This window comes from Anabas testudineus, chromosome 5, assembly GCF_900324465.2.
Source record: "Anabas testudineus chromosome 5, fAnaTes1.2, whole genome shotgun sequence".
Classification (NCBI taxonomy): Eukaryota; Metazoa; Chordata; class Actinopteri; order Anabantiformes; family Anabantidae; genus Anabas; species Anabas testudineus.
Window position 1 is genome coordinate 8,396,120 of NC_046614.1, and position 16,574 is coordinate 8,412,693.

General features: G+C 42.0%; 1 protein-coding gene across 1 annotated transcript in view; it reads right to left on the reverse strand.

Moving 5' to 3' along the window:
* Positions 1–16,574, reverse strand: part of celf4 (CUGBP, Elav-like family member 4) — a 74,114-nt gene that overhangs the window by 42,967 nt on the left and 14,573 nt on the right. Inside the window, exon 2 of the mRNA XM_026347463.1 lies at positions 10,177–10,259. Within this exon, the coding sequence (XP_026203248.1) occupies positions 10,177–10,259 (83 nt within the window). The remainder of the gene's footprint in view (positions 1–10,176; positions 10,260–16,574) is intronic.

Below are 16,574 nucleotides of genomic sequence, written 5' to 3' on the forward strand. Positions count from 1 at the left end.
TGACAAAAACAAAAAAGAAAGAAAGAAAAAAAAAAAAAGGCCGTGCAGACAGAATGATGCTAAAAGGAGGATTAGGTAAGTAAAAAGAGAAGAAGAGAAAAGACAGAGAGATGGATGAGGGAGCATCTTTGATGTTTGCTCGAATTAATGCACACTCAGTCACAAGAACTGAACCGTTCCCTGTCCCTTCTCTCCTTTGATGACAGTGCCCCACACACGTAGAGGCTGTATTTAGAGCATGCAAAATCTAATGTCTCTTCCACTCTTCTCTGCTCTCCTCCTCTCCATGCCACAGCGAGGGGAGCAGGGAGAGGAAAAGAGAGAAGGAGACGGGGAGAACGAGAGACAGGCAGACAGAGAGAGAGAGAGAGAGAGAGAGAGAGAGAGAGACCAGATGCAGTGAGATGGCACATCGAAAGTTTACATGTCAAAGTGGGTGAGATATCAACTGTGTGAGCAAGAAAAAAAGAAAAGGAATATAAGTGTGTGTGTGTGTGTCAGGGAGGGAGTCTGTGGCTAAAACAGTAAATAACTTCCATGAGAATGAGTGCAGCCGGAGAGCCAGAGGGGGCACAGGACTCAGTCTGTACTATACTGGGAAGTGAAGCACTGTGCGCATTGTGATGTGGCAGGATTTTAGCTCTTGTACTATTTAAAGGCTGTCTTTCACTCACTTATGCTTCAGCCACATGTGCCGTATGTTTTTTTTTAAAAGGGAGAGTAGTAGTAGTAGGAGGATATTAGAAAAAGGTAAAAAAAAAAAAAGGTGATATGCTGACTTTTATTTTGTTGAATGGACAAAGTTCCAAAAGCAGTAAATCCTACGTTTCTCTTCATGCAAATTGTTCCTCTTTGCCTAATAATTTTCTGTTAAATCTAAACATATCTTCCAAATAAATGTGAAACCACAGCTTTTTAATGCAGGATTTAAAATGTGTACGACATAAGTGATGAATCAGCTCTTTCTCCGTTCAGATGTGGTGTTGTGCTCATTGACTCGTCAGTCAGAAATTTGTAAGTGGAATTAAGAATGGGGACGTCATCTTCCTGTGCCAGAGACAGAATCCAGCTGTGGGTCGCAGGCACTCACAGTGACATGCTGAAGCCACTATTTGAATCCTGGTTGAAATTGCCTTCTTGCCTTCATACAAACAGAAAGACAGAAAACATAAGAGCAAGAGAGACTGGGGGTGGGGGACGGGGAGACTACATTTCTGCACACTGGCTATTGATCGCCACCCAGCAAACATCACCACAACTTTCACAAATTGCTATTGAGAAGTGACCTGTAATGCAATTACTGGCCAATCCGGGGCCTCGGCTGCCATCAATTATTAAAAGCTGCCGGAGACGCGGTCCGAAATCCCGCCTCAGCTGGTGCGTCGTGTCATTATCACATCTGCCGGCCACCAGCTCGCCAGCTGCTACAGCGGGGTCTGGAATAAGATTTCCAAGCTCTGCTTCCCAGTCTGTCGAACATATCGGATGATATGGGGCCAAACGAAGAAATTGAAATTGCTTTATTATATATTCCAGCGACTGTAGTGAAGGTGAGGTGGTGAAGGTCATAGAATAAAATGGGTTTAGGTTTTTCTTGGCACATTACATTGAGCATTAGAATGGTATTTACAGAGGAGTAAAACTCCTTTATGAAAACTGTTTGGTTAGTTTCTGATTTATAAGAACTTTCAGAAGTAGAAAAACAACATTAATATTGCAGTGTGGCTCTCCACTAGGTTGTAGTTTTAAAAATGTTCAGTGCTGTAGTCAATGCCAGCAGCAAAATCAATGACTACCTATAACCTGCTTCGTCTCCCTGTCTTCTAATCATTCCCTATACATTCCCAATTTGCTACACTGTTAGCTCTTCTATAATCACTTATACATTCCTTATAGGTTCTGCCATTGTGGTTATGATGAAAGAAGACAGAGAAAACAGCAATGCAAGCATTGCATGATAATTGCCCTGTGCTTTGAACTGACACCATAATTTTTCTTTTAGTTGTTCTCATTATAAAAGCTCTTGTTCGAACTAGAGTTGTGATTTTTTTTTTCTCTGCAGTCGTTGTAAAATAATTTATTTGTTATCTACCTTAACACCAAAGTAACACTTTAAAATACTGATAACAATGGAGCAATATGTCACCTAGGAAGCTACCATAACATACATTTTGAAACACTTGAACAGTTTCATTCCAAGTTGTATAGAGCCATTTTGGAAAACAAGTGATGCCTAAAATACATTACTTCATTAAAGCATCTTAAAGAGACTTCTCATTTTATCATTTAGAAGTTACTGATGTGAAAAGGTCGTATAATTAACTACAAACTCTATCAACAGAAAACTTGGGTTTTTTTCTAAAAGGCAATAGAAACTAAAATCTGTGATTTGCCACTTATCTGATGAAAATACAAAGAAGTGTTACAGTTTCATGTCTGGAACAAACCCAAAAAAAGTTGGGACAGGGGCACAATAAGGCAGAAAGGTTCATAAAATAATCATGTAATGCCTTTGTGGAAAGTAAAGGTGGGTCATGGATCATCACTTTGTGACAAACATTGTGTCACCAGACACTTTAAAACAAATTTTTTCAATGCAAAATTGCAAAGACAATTTATCTTTTAACATTTACAGATTAAAACATTGTGGACAAACTTAGAAAAGAACCTCAGGAAACCTCAGTGCATAAAGGCCAATAGAGGAAAACCACTGTTGAATGTGCAGGATCCTCAAGCCCTCACGGTGCCACGATTAACTGTTGTTACTTAACACAGTTTGCCGCTGCAGCCGTTGCAGTTGCACTTTAGAAAAAGATTTTTTCTGGAAATGGGGTTTAGAATTTGTCCAAGTGAGTCTGTTTCCTGAAAACCTGGACACATTAGATTTATGAAAAGAGCGAATACAGACTAATAGACTGAGATTTGATTATAAAATGCAGAGTATGGTGGACTTTATACTGCAGAATACAATCTGCAAGAGGCTTGTAAACCTTGGGGAAAATGTGAAATCACTGAATGAAAATGTGTTCTTGTGTTTTAAAGTCTCTTCCCTATCTGGCACAGACTACTGAGTAAGAGACATGGGAGTAGGGCAGAGTAGTCAAGCTGCACTAATGCATGACAGAAAGAAAAGGTATACAGTGTGGACCATAATATCCTCCAACGATCAATAAAACACCACTGTAATAGATAGATTATATTGTCGGTGTGACTGATTTATTGCATTTTATTGTTTTAGTGATCTATTCTCTGTACATTTAATGTGCATGGTAAATTAAGTGAACAGACTTCAATAAAAAGGCCAAACAACACTGCACTTACTGTATGTGTGCGGAGGCTTAAGAGCATCAAAAAAAGACAAGGAGACATAGCGGTATACAACTATTCAGAAAGAAAAAAAGACCCTGAGCCAGCAGGATATTTCAAAGCAGCGAGAGTGAGGCAGACTCAATACAGCGGCAGCAACAGCAGCAGCAGGAGGTAAAACTATGACAAAGGCAGAATGACAGACCGGCTATCGCAGCCAGCTTATGGAGATACTTAAATCCGTGAACTCTACACATGGCCAGGGCTCAAACCAGGCGCGCACTGGTTTGGATGCTGTTAAAGAGTTCTTTAAAGATATAGCTCTGGCTGCAACAGTCCATGCGTCTGTGCCCTCTCCAGAAGCAGTTGTCGCCACTGCTGGGTTTATATCAACAAGCAGGTGCTGCGCTTTGGGGGTTTCTTAAACAGCCCCAGTCATGTGATAGCTGGATGTATGATTTCTTAGCTCTTATAGCGGCAATAATGTGGACACACGGGAGACATTTCTTTCTCTAAAACTGAATAAACTGTGCCTGAACGTTTCCTTTTTCATTGCCACTTTCCATTGTGGTGACTACATGGAAGAGTCCGTAAGTGTCAGTTTTGACATGAACACTTGTAAATGCTCAGTAGAGCCGACTGCTGAGGATGAAGACACATAATATTAAGATTTCAGACTGACAACAGCTTGTCTTCCCTGAATCTATGGGCTCTGTGAAGTTTCTGAAGTAGGGTGGGACATGCTTTGAGTGCAAACAGAATACATTAGGATCAAGCAGTAATGGAATTTACTGGCCGTTGAATTGCCCACACAGTTTAATCCATTGATTGGAGAGAATATAACACTTGTTTGGGGGATGCTGACTGAGGACTTCATCGTCTTTGTAAGTAGCACAAAAACATTATTGTGTTATTTGAAATTATAATAAGCGTTAATACATCATGACTTGTGCACTTTCCCAATGGAGAATGATACTGGGACATATAAATACATTTTTATATATATATTTTTTAGGAATAATTACTCTGGGGAGTCCTGGCCACAACTCCAAGCTCTCCTATTTGAACGAGATTAACATCAGAAACTGGGTTACTGCTCTGATATTGCACGCTATGCAATATGGCCCTATAGTATGAAGGTCTGTACAGTAATTTTGGATCATCAATCTATCGGCCCGGCGGGTGGCTTGTGCCACTTCTGAAATTAGCTGGATTACTGGACTAAAGTGAACTGCTGCCTCCAGACAGATGAATGTCTCTCGTTTGTACAATCTGTTCAAACTCCACTTGGCAATGGGAGGTTGTAACATCAGGCCTAGAGCACAATGAGATGACAAAAGATGGTGGGTAGGCTTGTAATGATTTCCATTCATGTTTTAGTCCTTAAAGGGTTTTAAACACAATCATAAGATCTGGCAAAAGGTCTGTGGACATCTGAACACTGCATGCATATGTTGAGCATCAAAGGCTTTTGCGGTGCCGCTCATGAAATGTGATTGAAGAAGTTGTTGAGAGACATGTGGTGCAAGACATCAATCAATCAATGAACCCCAAAGCATGGGCATTAAGTAATCTGACAGTGTCCACTCTTGTGGGAAGACTTCAGAGGTTGGAGCTGCAGGTATTTCCTAGTGATGAAGGTCACTGATTTTGGTTAACAATGTCACTCAGCGTTGGACGTCGTCCCATTTATGGAGTTGAGGTCAGGGCTCTGTGCTGAACAGTGAAATCCTTCCACACCATCATCTAAAACATGACCCATGAGAAGCTGCAGTCCAAAAGCGGACATGACTTGATATGCTGTATATATTTAATCCAACAAAACCCAAGCATTCTTTCCAAAGCTTTTACAAGAGACAAGTTAATATATTAAATGAACTATAAGAAGTTTGTCAATAAACTGTGGAATCTGTGTTTAACTCAAGAATTTATTACAAACGCTACTTCTACAAGGTCTTTCTGCTGCTACTGTCTGTTGCGGAGACTCATTTAAATTTTTATTGCAGCCTTATGACCTGCCAGATTCAGGCTACATACTGCCTCTCTTAAAAGCTTTGCTCCGTTTTGGACAGTGGATGCTGTTTGCTCTTGTGTTGAGCTCACTACTGACGGTGCCTGTTAGTCTCTAGTGTTAAGCCGCTCATTAGATCTATGATTTCAGAAAAATCTGTGTTTTTGTGAAGTGTCTATATTGATGCTGTGCCGTTAAAACTTGCTTCAGCATCACTCCGGCGTCCTGTCAATGACTGTAGATTCATTAATTGGAGCGCATTACGTGGCAAACGGTTTTCTTTTGGATAAGGGTGATTAGGATAGTTGATGAGGTGATGGCTTGGGGAGAGGGAGGGGGTGTTTTAGCTCCGGGGCCTGCAGCATTATTCATGTGGACGTGCAGGCATGCCTCCTGCACACTGCACCACTAATCTAAATCTACAAGAAGGAGTGAACTACTGTACTTGTGCACGCTTAGGGGAAACAAATCAAAACTGAGCACCACCAAACCTCCCTCTCCATACACCCACTTCACCTGGGGAGCCTGGCAGTTATCGACCAATGAGGGCGACTTATTGAGAAAAAGCTGCCATGAAACTGGGTCGCAGGAGCCAATCAATGCCATGGATTTCTTGCCCTGGCATTATCTCAACTGAGAGAAGGGGGTTGGGGGGGGGGGGGGGAGTGCAAAAAGAAACAGGCACAAATCAGTCAGTATGGAGGCGCCTCGATTTTAACACTCCTCCCACTCCTGCCGCCTCCAACTCGCCTTGACCAACCTCTTCCTCTTTCCTCCCTCCTAACATTCATTTGCTTTCCCGTCTTTGTAGTTTGTTTGTCCCTGGGATGAAAAGTCTTTGTGTATATGTGCTCTATTACTGTGCGTGCATGTGCGTGTGTGTGTGTGTGTGTGTGTGTTTGTGTGTGTGTGTGTGTGTGCGAGAAAGCGCTCTGAAATGACGCATTGATTCACAGTGTTCTATATTTTCTCATCTGGCTCACTATTACAGTGCGAGTCAATCGACGCCGTATTTCTCTCTCCCTCTCTCTCCCTCCCTCCCTCTCACTCGCTGTTGCTCCTTCTCTCTTTTACTTTCTCCCTCTTTCTCTTTCTATGACTATCAGAGTATCATGTTGTTGAATGGGAGTGTTTACGAGGAGTGTTATATTGCTGTTACAAGAGAAGTGTTGGGAGTGTGAGTGTATGCATTCTGAATATCGCTGGTGTGTACCTTTGTGTGTGTGTGCGCGTATGTACGTATGTATTATTTTCTAACTTGGAACACAGTTCTAAGTATTTCAGGAGAGCATGCTCCTACTGTGCACAGTGTTTGAATGGATGCCAGATCTGTTTTTATATCTGTACATATATATATGTATATATATATAGAGAGAGATTTGTGTGTGTGATGGTAGATTTGCTGCTGGGTATTTGTACCATGTACTCGAGCTCTGCAACTCCACCCTGTGACCCACACGTGCACACACAACCACACACACACACACATGTGAGCACACAAAACACATCCTCCCACTCATGAGGACTTTTGCCAGAATCAATAGAAGCTTTTTAATGCCCCTTGCTGTAGTACGACTCTGAAACTGGAGCACAGGATCACAAATATGGCAGCCAGGGCCCGACGTTTGGGACGCGCCCCATTTTAGACCTGCCTTCCGTCACTTTTTCCAAAAAAAAAAAAAAAAAAAACACCCCTCCATTTATCAGCTCTATAACTGTGTACTTCGAAGGAGGAGTACTTATTTCACTGGTGATATTCTGCGTTTTATTGACTGTGTTTTTCACGTTGTTCTTATGAAAAGTTGATGAAAAAGCCAGAAAATAATTTATGATAGTTATATTTCTTTGTGTGAAACTTTGTATATTTATCACAACTCTCTTGTTGTTGGTTAAAACTGCACCTGAACATCAGGATTTTGCTCAGGCAAGAAAACAAAACCATTTCCAGAACAATTATCCAAAATACTACAGGGCATTATTAGGATATTATTAAGACTAATATGGTAGGAAACCATCAAAGCTCCCCTCTTTTCTTTTTTGCACGTAGCTATTTTGCTGCCAATTTGCTTTACAAATGTTAATGGGTTTATTGTAGCTGCAAAATATCCATGGTGCAGGTGTATTATGTTGGAAACAATATAATAATATTGAATTAACTTGATAGCCTGTAATAAAGGAGTTGGATTTAGATAAAAAAAAACACATGATTTGGACATCCATTATTTTTCAGTCTTTCCTACTAATGACTCAGGCTTATCAGGTCCCAAACCCCTGTAGGCTCCTGGACCTGTGCTGAGAAGTCGTGTTCAATCTTCTATACCTGGTTCCAGAGACTCTTGTGGTCTTTGTTTGCATTGTGTTGGTTCATTGTTCAAACATACATCCTCCACGTTTTTGTTGTCAAACAATGCAGCAGCACAGTTTTCTGTGTCAGTTCAGTTGATTTAATTATGTTAGCAGCAACTTATTCTCCATCATCATAATTCTGTGTACCTGGACTTTCTACTGTTCTAATGAAATGAGGGATGTGAAAACAATTTGTCATCCATCACAAGTAGTTCAATGTCAGTGTCACTTTAACATCAGTGCGTTTTGCTTGTCGCTTGTTTACCCAGAGTCTCTCTTGACACCGCACGCTCGCTCAGTTGCACGCGCACAAGGCAGCCGTTAGTACTTTGTGTGAGCTACACCAAGAGCCTACAGCCATGCTTACAGGGCATTTCCACTAGGAAGCCAAAATCCCCTCTTCTCTCGGCTCACCTGGCAGCGAAAGAAAACTTTTTTAAATGTAAAGGTTGTGGAGCAACTTTGACGATAAAAAGCGCATCAGGATGCGAAGTGAAGGGGAAAGAGGCTTTAAGGGAGGAAAAAAAAAGAAAAAAAAAAGATTTCATTTCCAGGGTTTTCATTGTGTTGACCTGTGAGTGGGGGATTGATGGAGTATGGAAGGGCAGAGAGAAGAAGGCAGGTGAAAAAAAATGGAGAAACGGAGGAAAGTGGGTGTAGTCGTGCGCCATAAAACGTCCCGCTGCCTTTCCCAGGGCCAAGTCCTCGCTCTGTTTCTAATGAACTCATTTATTCTGTTTTGCTGGCTTTTCCTCCAGCAGCAACAAAAGACAGTCTCCTGGTCTGTCGCTCTGAATGCTCCACTTCAGGGTTTGCTGAGCATCTAGGTCTGTCCTATGGTATTACCTTTGTTTACTTAACGCTCACCATCGATCAAACGTAAACCTGAGACTGTTGTCCACTTGCAAAGGCATTGCTAATGAGCATTTCCTTCTAAAACAGTGTTGATTGCAAGTGACTGATTAAATGTATTTGCTGTTGATGCATTACCATGTAGAGCGTGAAGCCAAATACCGTCTAAGATGTAAAGACAGAATGCTTAAAAAGGTTGGTATAGCGCCTGTATATTCTGGTCTGTGTCAAACAATCGCAACAAAGGCAAAAACATCAAACGTCAGCACAGTTTGTGAGAACACAAAATCGCATTCTGGTTTTGGCCAAATATTTAATCTCTCCTCCTCTCTTTCTCTCTCTCTCTCTCTCTCTCTCTCTCTCTCGCACTCCGTGTGTGTGTGTGTGTGTGTGTGTGTGTGTGTGTTTCTCTATCTCTCCCTCTTTTTTTTCTCAATAATATGCCACTGGCAAGTGAAAAAAAAAAAAAAAAAACTGAGAGCACGGATCCCCACTCCTCCGCTCTTCTCGGCTGCACGTCTGTGATGTCATAATCACTCACATCAAAGGCTGTGCGCTCAACACGGCGACTGTCAGCTTCCCTGGAGGCGTCATTAAAAACGAACAGAGCAAACTGAGCCAGGGCTGACAGAGACGCATCAAAACTTCCTAACGTCCGCATATGCGTGCGTGCGCGGGCGCGGGCGTGCGCGTGCTGCATGTTGAATGTGTGTGCAAGCATGTGCAGTGCAATGAAAGGCAAGTGCGTGTGCATTTATACAGTGACACACTTGTACACACATACTCGCTCTCTCTCACACACACACAAACATGTGATTATTAAATCATGGGTACTCTAAAGAAAATGCTCACGATGCAATTACTCCTCATACCCACATGGAGACACGCTAACAAATGAATATCTATCTATATCTCTATATCTGTGTGACAGTGTCAAAACTCCCTCGTTCCAGCGTGCATGAATAGGTGCTGAGCATTAAAACGAGACACGCGTTGCTTCCAGCTGCAGCGTACATGCGAGTGGTAACATCCATCTGTCGTGAAGATGTGCTGTCGTGATGTACATTCATGACTCACACTCATGTTGTTGCCAGTCCAGGGCATAATGCAGAGCGTGCACATAAATTTACAAATAGCCTACATCCACCCACCCACCCGCTTTTCATCCCTTTTCTGTCTGTCTCTCACACACTTGCCCACACACAACGATGCATGTGCTGACACACACACACACAAAGGCACACACTCATTTACACAAACTGGAGGAAGGACTATAAATAGTATGCCTATGATGTGATGCTCTGTGTGGTTTCTCCCTATGGGTTTGTGTTTGTGACTGTCAAGTGAAGAGAGAGGGAGGCAGCGAAAGGGGGGGGGGGGGGGGGGGGCGAGCGCCAGAGAAAGAGGAGGGATATTTAAGAGCGCCAGAGAAAGAGGAGGGATATTTAAGAGAAAGAAGGGCTGCGCTCATGTCTGGTGTACAGCCAGTGATAAACGGTACATGACAAGCATGGCAAAGATTGTGAGTCTCCTTTCATTTGAAATACATACAAGGCATCACATGTAAAAAATGAGCATCTGTGTAGCGGCGCGTGTGTCAGAGTGAAGCCAAAAGATTGTTGCTTCTGGGTCGACATGGCGTTCTCTCATGTATGACTTACCCCTGGCAGGGTCTTCTGCTCGTGCAATGCATTCTGGGCTTTCAGGGCCGACTCTCTGGCACAGTAGGTGAGAAAGGCACAGCCTGAAATACAGCAAGAGAGAGAGAGAGAGAGAGATAATAATGTTTTGTAAACTGGGGATAGAGAAGGAGAGGAAGCCGTGGGAGGGGGCTGCACCGATCATCACCGAATAGTCAAAAACACACACACACACACACACACACACACACACACACATCATCATCATCATCATATACATAGACAGAAACACATGGAGCAAGCCTGCAGCTACTGCTCTGAAACTCTGTCTACATGGTCGCACTGGAAATTTGCTCGTCTCTGTCTGTGTTTGTGTGTGTGTGTGTGTGTGTGTGTGTGTGTGTGTGTGTACCTGTGTGCTTTTGTGCACAATAAGCAGCATTTCAGAGACTGAACAAACGGAACATTTCTATGTACACAAACGTAATCCATGCGTATACAGGAAAAGAAATGAGAGTGGGACCAAAAACGGAGATTTGGACATGCAATGATTTGTGCATTCTGTCGCGTGAGAGCCACTCTGCCCACAGAACACATCTAATCTTGACTGAGCTTTCTGACTGGCAGTCTGAAATAGCAGTTATCCATTCGTCCATCGCACTCTTCTGGCTGCTGTGACAGGGATAGACATTTCCCTGACAGCTTTTCTCTCTCTCTCTCTCTCTCCTCTCCTCTCCTCTCCCTTCCCTCCACCCTTCATTTCTCTGTCTCTCTACTCCATATGTTCCAAGGCTACCCACAATCCTCGGTTTTGCTAGCACCTGGGCTGACATGTGGGGGTGGAAGGAAGTTGGAGACGCAGTAAGCAAGGAAGAAGAGGAAGCCGCGGGGAACGTGTAAGCAGTTCCCTCGCCGCCACCTGCTGACAGTGAGGCACACACCACTGTCAGAGAGCTGACAAACTGTCAATCTGCAGATCAAGGCTAATGATTCATGTGTTTGACAGTTTAATAAAACACTTACAAAGACAATTCCACAATAGGCTGCAGTGACACGATTCAATTTCAAGCCAATTTTTTCCTCAAACTGTATATGTGCCTTTTTACTCCGATGCAGACTCAACAGAAAATTAACTATGTAATAAAGTATTCATTTAAATTAAATTCAATTAAATTCAGCGAAATGAAAAACATCCGCATGGGACAATTAGTCTCGTAGATTCCATAATGACAAAAATACAAACATTTGAGGCGTTTGAATAGGTGAACGATGAAGTAGACATGAACTCGACAATAAATCTCTGCCTTTGGCCGTGAAGTCTACGTACAGCACAGACACTGACAAGCTCTTCCCTGCTGCCATGCAACTAACACAAGCACAAAGAGAATAAGAAACCACAGTTTGTTCTCAGAAGATCAAGAGCTGAGCGATGAACATCATAGACCCCTCCCCCTAAAAATTAAAAAAGAACCCCACCCCCTTTACAATATAGTTGTGCTTTGTTCTTTCCACACACTAACTGTTTATCGCTGGCGATGGCACCGTGTACTGTATGTAGAAGTTGCACGCCTCCCACCCTCTCTGCTCCGTGTCTTTAACCCAGGGTTGTCCTGATGTTGGTGTTTTGTAATTAACGAGCCTCTCTCTCGTTAGGCGAAGTGGGAGCTGCCTGCTGACAGCGTGGCTACCTCATCGTCCTCTCCGGGCCTGTCGTGTTAACGCTACACGTTGGCGCAGTCCCTCAGGAAACGCACACAGACAGAGCCACTGATTCACGCTCATGACACTCGCTCACATGTTTGGAGCATAGTCACCCACTGCTCCGGGTATATTCAGGGACGTATCAATACCAAGTACCAAATACTGAATGGCACAAGGTAAAAATAGTTTGGTTCACAGTGATTTTACAGCTCTAGTACTTCTCAGTTCTACCCAGTGTTCAACCTGACATTTGTGTATATGCAAGTAATTTGCAAGTATTTCCAAAAGAAACATAATGGCACCTGATTTACATGTTCTAGCTGTTTTTCTACTAACTTAACGAGGAGGCATTTCACAATGTATTCACCCTAGCAACTAAAAATATATAGTTATGTTTAGGCAGTCATAGCCTTTACAGGTACTATTAGAAAAAGATCATACTCACATAGACAAGACAGACACTGGAAACTTAAGACCTGTGTTGTGCAAGTTATAGAAATTATTTATCAGACATGATTAACAGAAAAGTAATTACATTACTTTACATATTACTCATCAACAAATGTAATACAGCAATGCTTTACTCCTTACTTTATCTGCGTTGCTCACTGCAGCTCTGTCGAGCAATTAAGAAACTACTGATCCAGCTGTGAGCTTAGCTTAACTTAGCTTTGAGAGACACATGTATGGTTTTACCAAATTTTCGCTGAGCCGTCCGACAATATTTTGATCAATGAAAAAAAAATTCTTTATATTTACTATGTTCTGTATATTTTAATATCTTAAACCAAAGCCAAGCAAATATTTGTAGCTGCGTAAAAAGTGCAATATTTCTATTTCAAATGTAGTAAAAACAGAAGTATAGTTTATCATACAATTACGTCAGTTCTGAGGTGCAAGCACCGTTACTATTCTATTTCAATTTCTATTTAGTTACTGTATGTTCTACCACTGAGTGTATTCACATATGCATGGAGGGGCTAAACCCGCTTGCACACATGATCTCGCTCTCTTGCTCTCTCTCTCACACACACGAAAAGTGACAGTCAACAAACGTTCAATTTATCATCATTGTCACAAGTCAGATGCTGGCAGCAGCTCTAGTATCTGACTAAGACCCATATTGGCCCAGGAGAGAGAGATAAGCTGTTTGTTTCTGCTGTCAATGCTGCCAATTTGGTTTCCCATCACTTCAAATTCAAATCAACAGCAGCGCAGAGGGGATCTGAGAAAAAGTGAGTGTGTGTGAGAAAGAGGAGAAGACAGACAGAGAGAGAGAGAGAGAGAGCAAAGAGAGAAATAAAGGCCAGGGAGCAAAAAGAAAGAGGGGGAGGAGAACAGCAGGAAGGAAAGGCAGAACAGTGAGGGATGCTTGGAGAGAGAGGGAGAGAGAGAGAGTAGATAAGATCACCTAGCTTCTGTGAACACCATCCCCCTGTGTCCTACACTCGCTTCTTATCTCAACCGCTGCAGACACCCTAAAGGGACACACACCCACCGAGAGAGAGGGAGAAACAGAAAGAGAGCGAGAGACAGCGAGGAAGAGAGAGGAATATAGGGAAGAAAAAGGAGACAAGATGAAAGAAAGCGGCAAGGGAATGGTGGAGACTATGAATACTTACTGGTGGGAGCAAGAAGAAAAGACATGAGTGTTCAGTGGTGAAGTCCACCAGCTGTCACCAGGTCTCATTTAAACGACAGCTGTGTTGGACCACATAGAGGTTTGACCTTGTTAACTGCGGGAAACCTTGACTTGATGGGCTGTCTTTGCAACATGTAGATTCTTCAACAAGTTGACTCCTGGGAAGCTCTGTCTTTCATCTTTTTACATCTATCAAGAGTCAGGATCAATACATTTGAAAGCCTTGATAAAATGATATTGTTGAATCAAATTGGCTTCTTATGTGCTGTGTTTTTGACCTAAACAGTTTTCATAACGTTGCGGTGAAATAGGGCTTATAAGCAACTACGAACTCTTTAAAAATTTTAAATGTCAATCTATGTCAACTCGCTCGAACTTTATCGATGTGACAAAAACACAAAGAGGCTTGTCAGAGCTTTTACTGACAAACTTAATGAGAGTTTGATGCCTGCAACACGCTCAAGACGTTGGGATTGGGGTAAAATAAGGCCAAAAAAAATGAATGTGATGAATATATGCATCCAGAAATGCGACCTGAAACCGTGTTACACGAGGAAGAAGTCATATCAAAAGTAATACCAAATCTGTACAGAAACACCACCAACTTCTCTGTGCTCTAGCTCATGTCAGATGGACTGAAAGACGGTGGAAACCTGATCTGTGGTCAGATGTGTCCACGTTTCTGCTTGTTTATGTGAAAGATGAACAGATTATAAGATCATCCAGGCTGTCATCAGAAAAAGCCAGCATCTGTGATGGTATGAGGATGCATCAGTGCTCACAGCATGGGTGAATTGCATATGTGTGAAGGTACTATCACAAGTGCACTGTATATTAGGATTTTAGAGAGACATATGCTGCCATCAAGGCAACGTTGGGAAGTCAGTGGATATTTTCAGCGGGCCTCATAGTGCACATGCTACAACAGCATGGCTTCATAGTAACATACTGCATGTGCTTGACCGGCCTGCCTGCAGCTCAGATCTGTCTCCCAGTCAAAATGTATGCCGAATAAGGAAAATCAGGACAACGGTAGCCACAGACTGTTGAGCAGCTGAAATCTTGTATTCAGCATTATTAAACTTTATTTACTCCTGTGCGCTCTCTTGCTTGGCCACGCTCTTTTTTTTTCATCTTTTTTTTTTCTCTGACATCTTCATGTAATGTAATGTACTGACTGGCAGAGTAATTCATAGGACCATCTAACTCTAAATTTGATTAACACATTATCACTTTTAGGTGGCTAATGTGTTAGCAAGCAGATGATACAGAGCAACATTAGTATTTATTTGGATTTGTTTTTCTGTCCACCTGAAACATTCAGTATGCTCTTTGTCTCCTCTTCACTCACCACTGTGGGACCTATCTTGACTTTAAAGCAGCCATGTTCTCACCAACTTTGCCTGCCAACCATTTGGTGCTGTGCAACTCAACAAATCAGACTCGGACAATGTTATTGCATGCAGTTCTCTAATTATCTTGTGCCTACTAATTCAGGGATTGTAAAAGGCTGACATAAAAAGTTCCCTCCTCTCACTCTTTCCTTTTATTCCCAGCCGCGGACGGGTAGAAAGTCCCAGTGATCATTTAAATATTTCAGAACATCTTGGTTAGAGCCTAAAAAGAGTCAATAGCATTAAAAAGCTTTATCCAAAGTGCAGCTCAAGCTTCACGTTGCATAGCCCTGGAACTCTGCCTTGAAAAACTTTGGCATGAAACTTTGTTTGAGGCTGTCCAATTTCAGTCAGTCAATAGAAATCTCCACGTCTCCCTTTACCTCAGTTCTGTTAGCACTTATCTCCGCCTGAAAGGGCTGACCAAGGACAGCCTTTGCTCAATAAACAGAAGAATGTTTTTTCTCTTCTTTTTAAAAGATTGACCTTAAGACAAGAACGTTCTGACTGGATTTTTGTGAGTACTTAGGCTTTTGAACTGGGTCAAAGTAAAGAGGAAAATTCTTGACTTTTTGTGTTCAAAGAAATCGCACATAAAGCCTCTGTCTTATAGTCATATGGTGAAAATGAGTAGTACTGAGCATGAAAGAAGAATACTAATAAGTGTTACATTAAGAGAGCTTCTGATTCAGGAATGATAACTGTAACTGTGATGCTCAAAGTGAGCCACGGGATTGTTACCTTTTGGTTCCCAACTAATTCAAACCATCCTAAAATCAGTAAGAGTCAGTCAGTAAGTGCCACTACTCATATTTATACTGAAATGTTTTGGATTAACTGAAATCACAGACGTCTCTGAGTTAAACACGTCCCACTGACAGTGGTATCGAAGTAAAAAAAGAAAATCACACAGACAAGCCCCCTACACGTTTGGTTCTGTGAGGAATAGTAATTCAATAAAGTGAGCGGCAGTCGCTCATATCCCCTTCACCTTTGCTGACCTTTCAGATCATTACTCACCATGGAAAAAAGAGACAGAGGATAGAAGCTATTTTAGGGGACACGGCCAAGGTCTCCAGGAACAGTCCAACTTTCTCCCTGTATCATCTTAGAATCTTTAATTTGTTGCTGTAAACCTTGATTAAATAAGAAAAGCACTCTGAAGCTCATAATATGTGTGCTCTGTGAGTGAACAAGTGAAAAACAGAAAAATGTCAATTACTGTTCAGAGACCACATCAAGCTTCTTTTTTTTTTTTTTTTCATTGTGTAAAACAGGCCTTAAAAATTCAGGAGCTGTTTCAGGCACTAATGAATGCCGGTCTTGAGTATAATATTATTTCAGCAGAGTGAGGCAGAACTAAGGGGCAGTATTATGAAAGAGGAGGTGAATTCATTTATAATGGAGTGTAATAGCAGTCCCAGCTCTCTTATAGGCAACTATATGCAGATCTCTGTCTTCAGGGGAACAAGAAGAATCTGTAATATAAAACAAGTACTACGAAAACCACCGAGGGAACCGCAGAGCAAGAAAATACAGAGCAAAAGTTAATAACCAAGTGACAGATGAAACTCAAAGGGACAACGCTACTCTACACCTGCTGCGATTTTTTTAAAAGCACATTCTTTAAAGTGCAGTGGCTGCAGTTGTAAAAGAAAATCTCTCACCAAGATGAAGTTGTG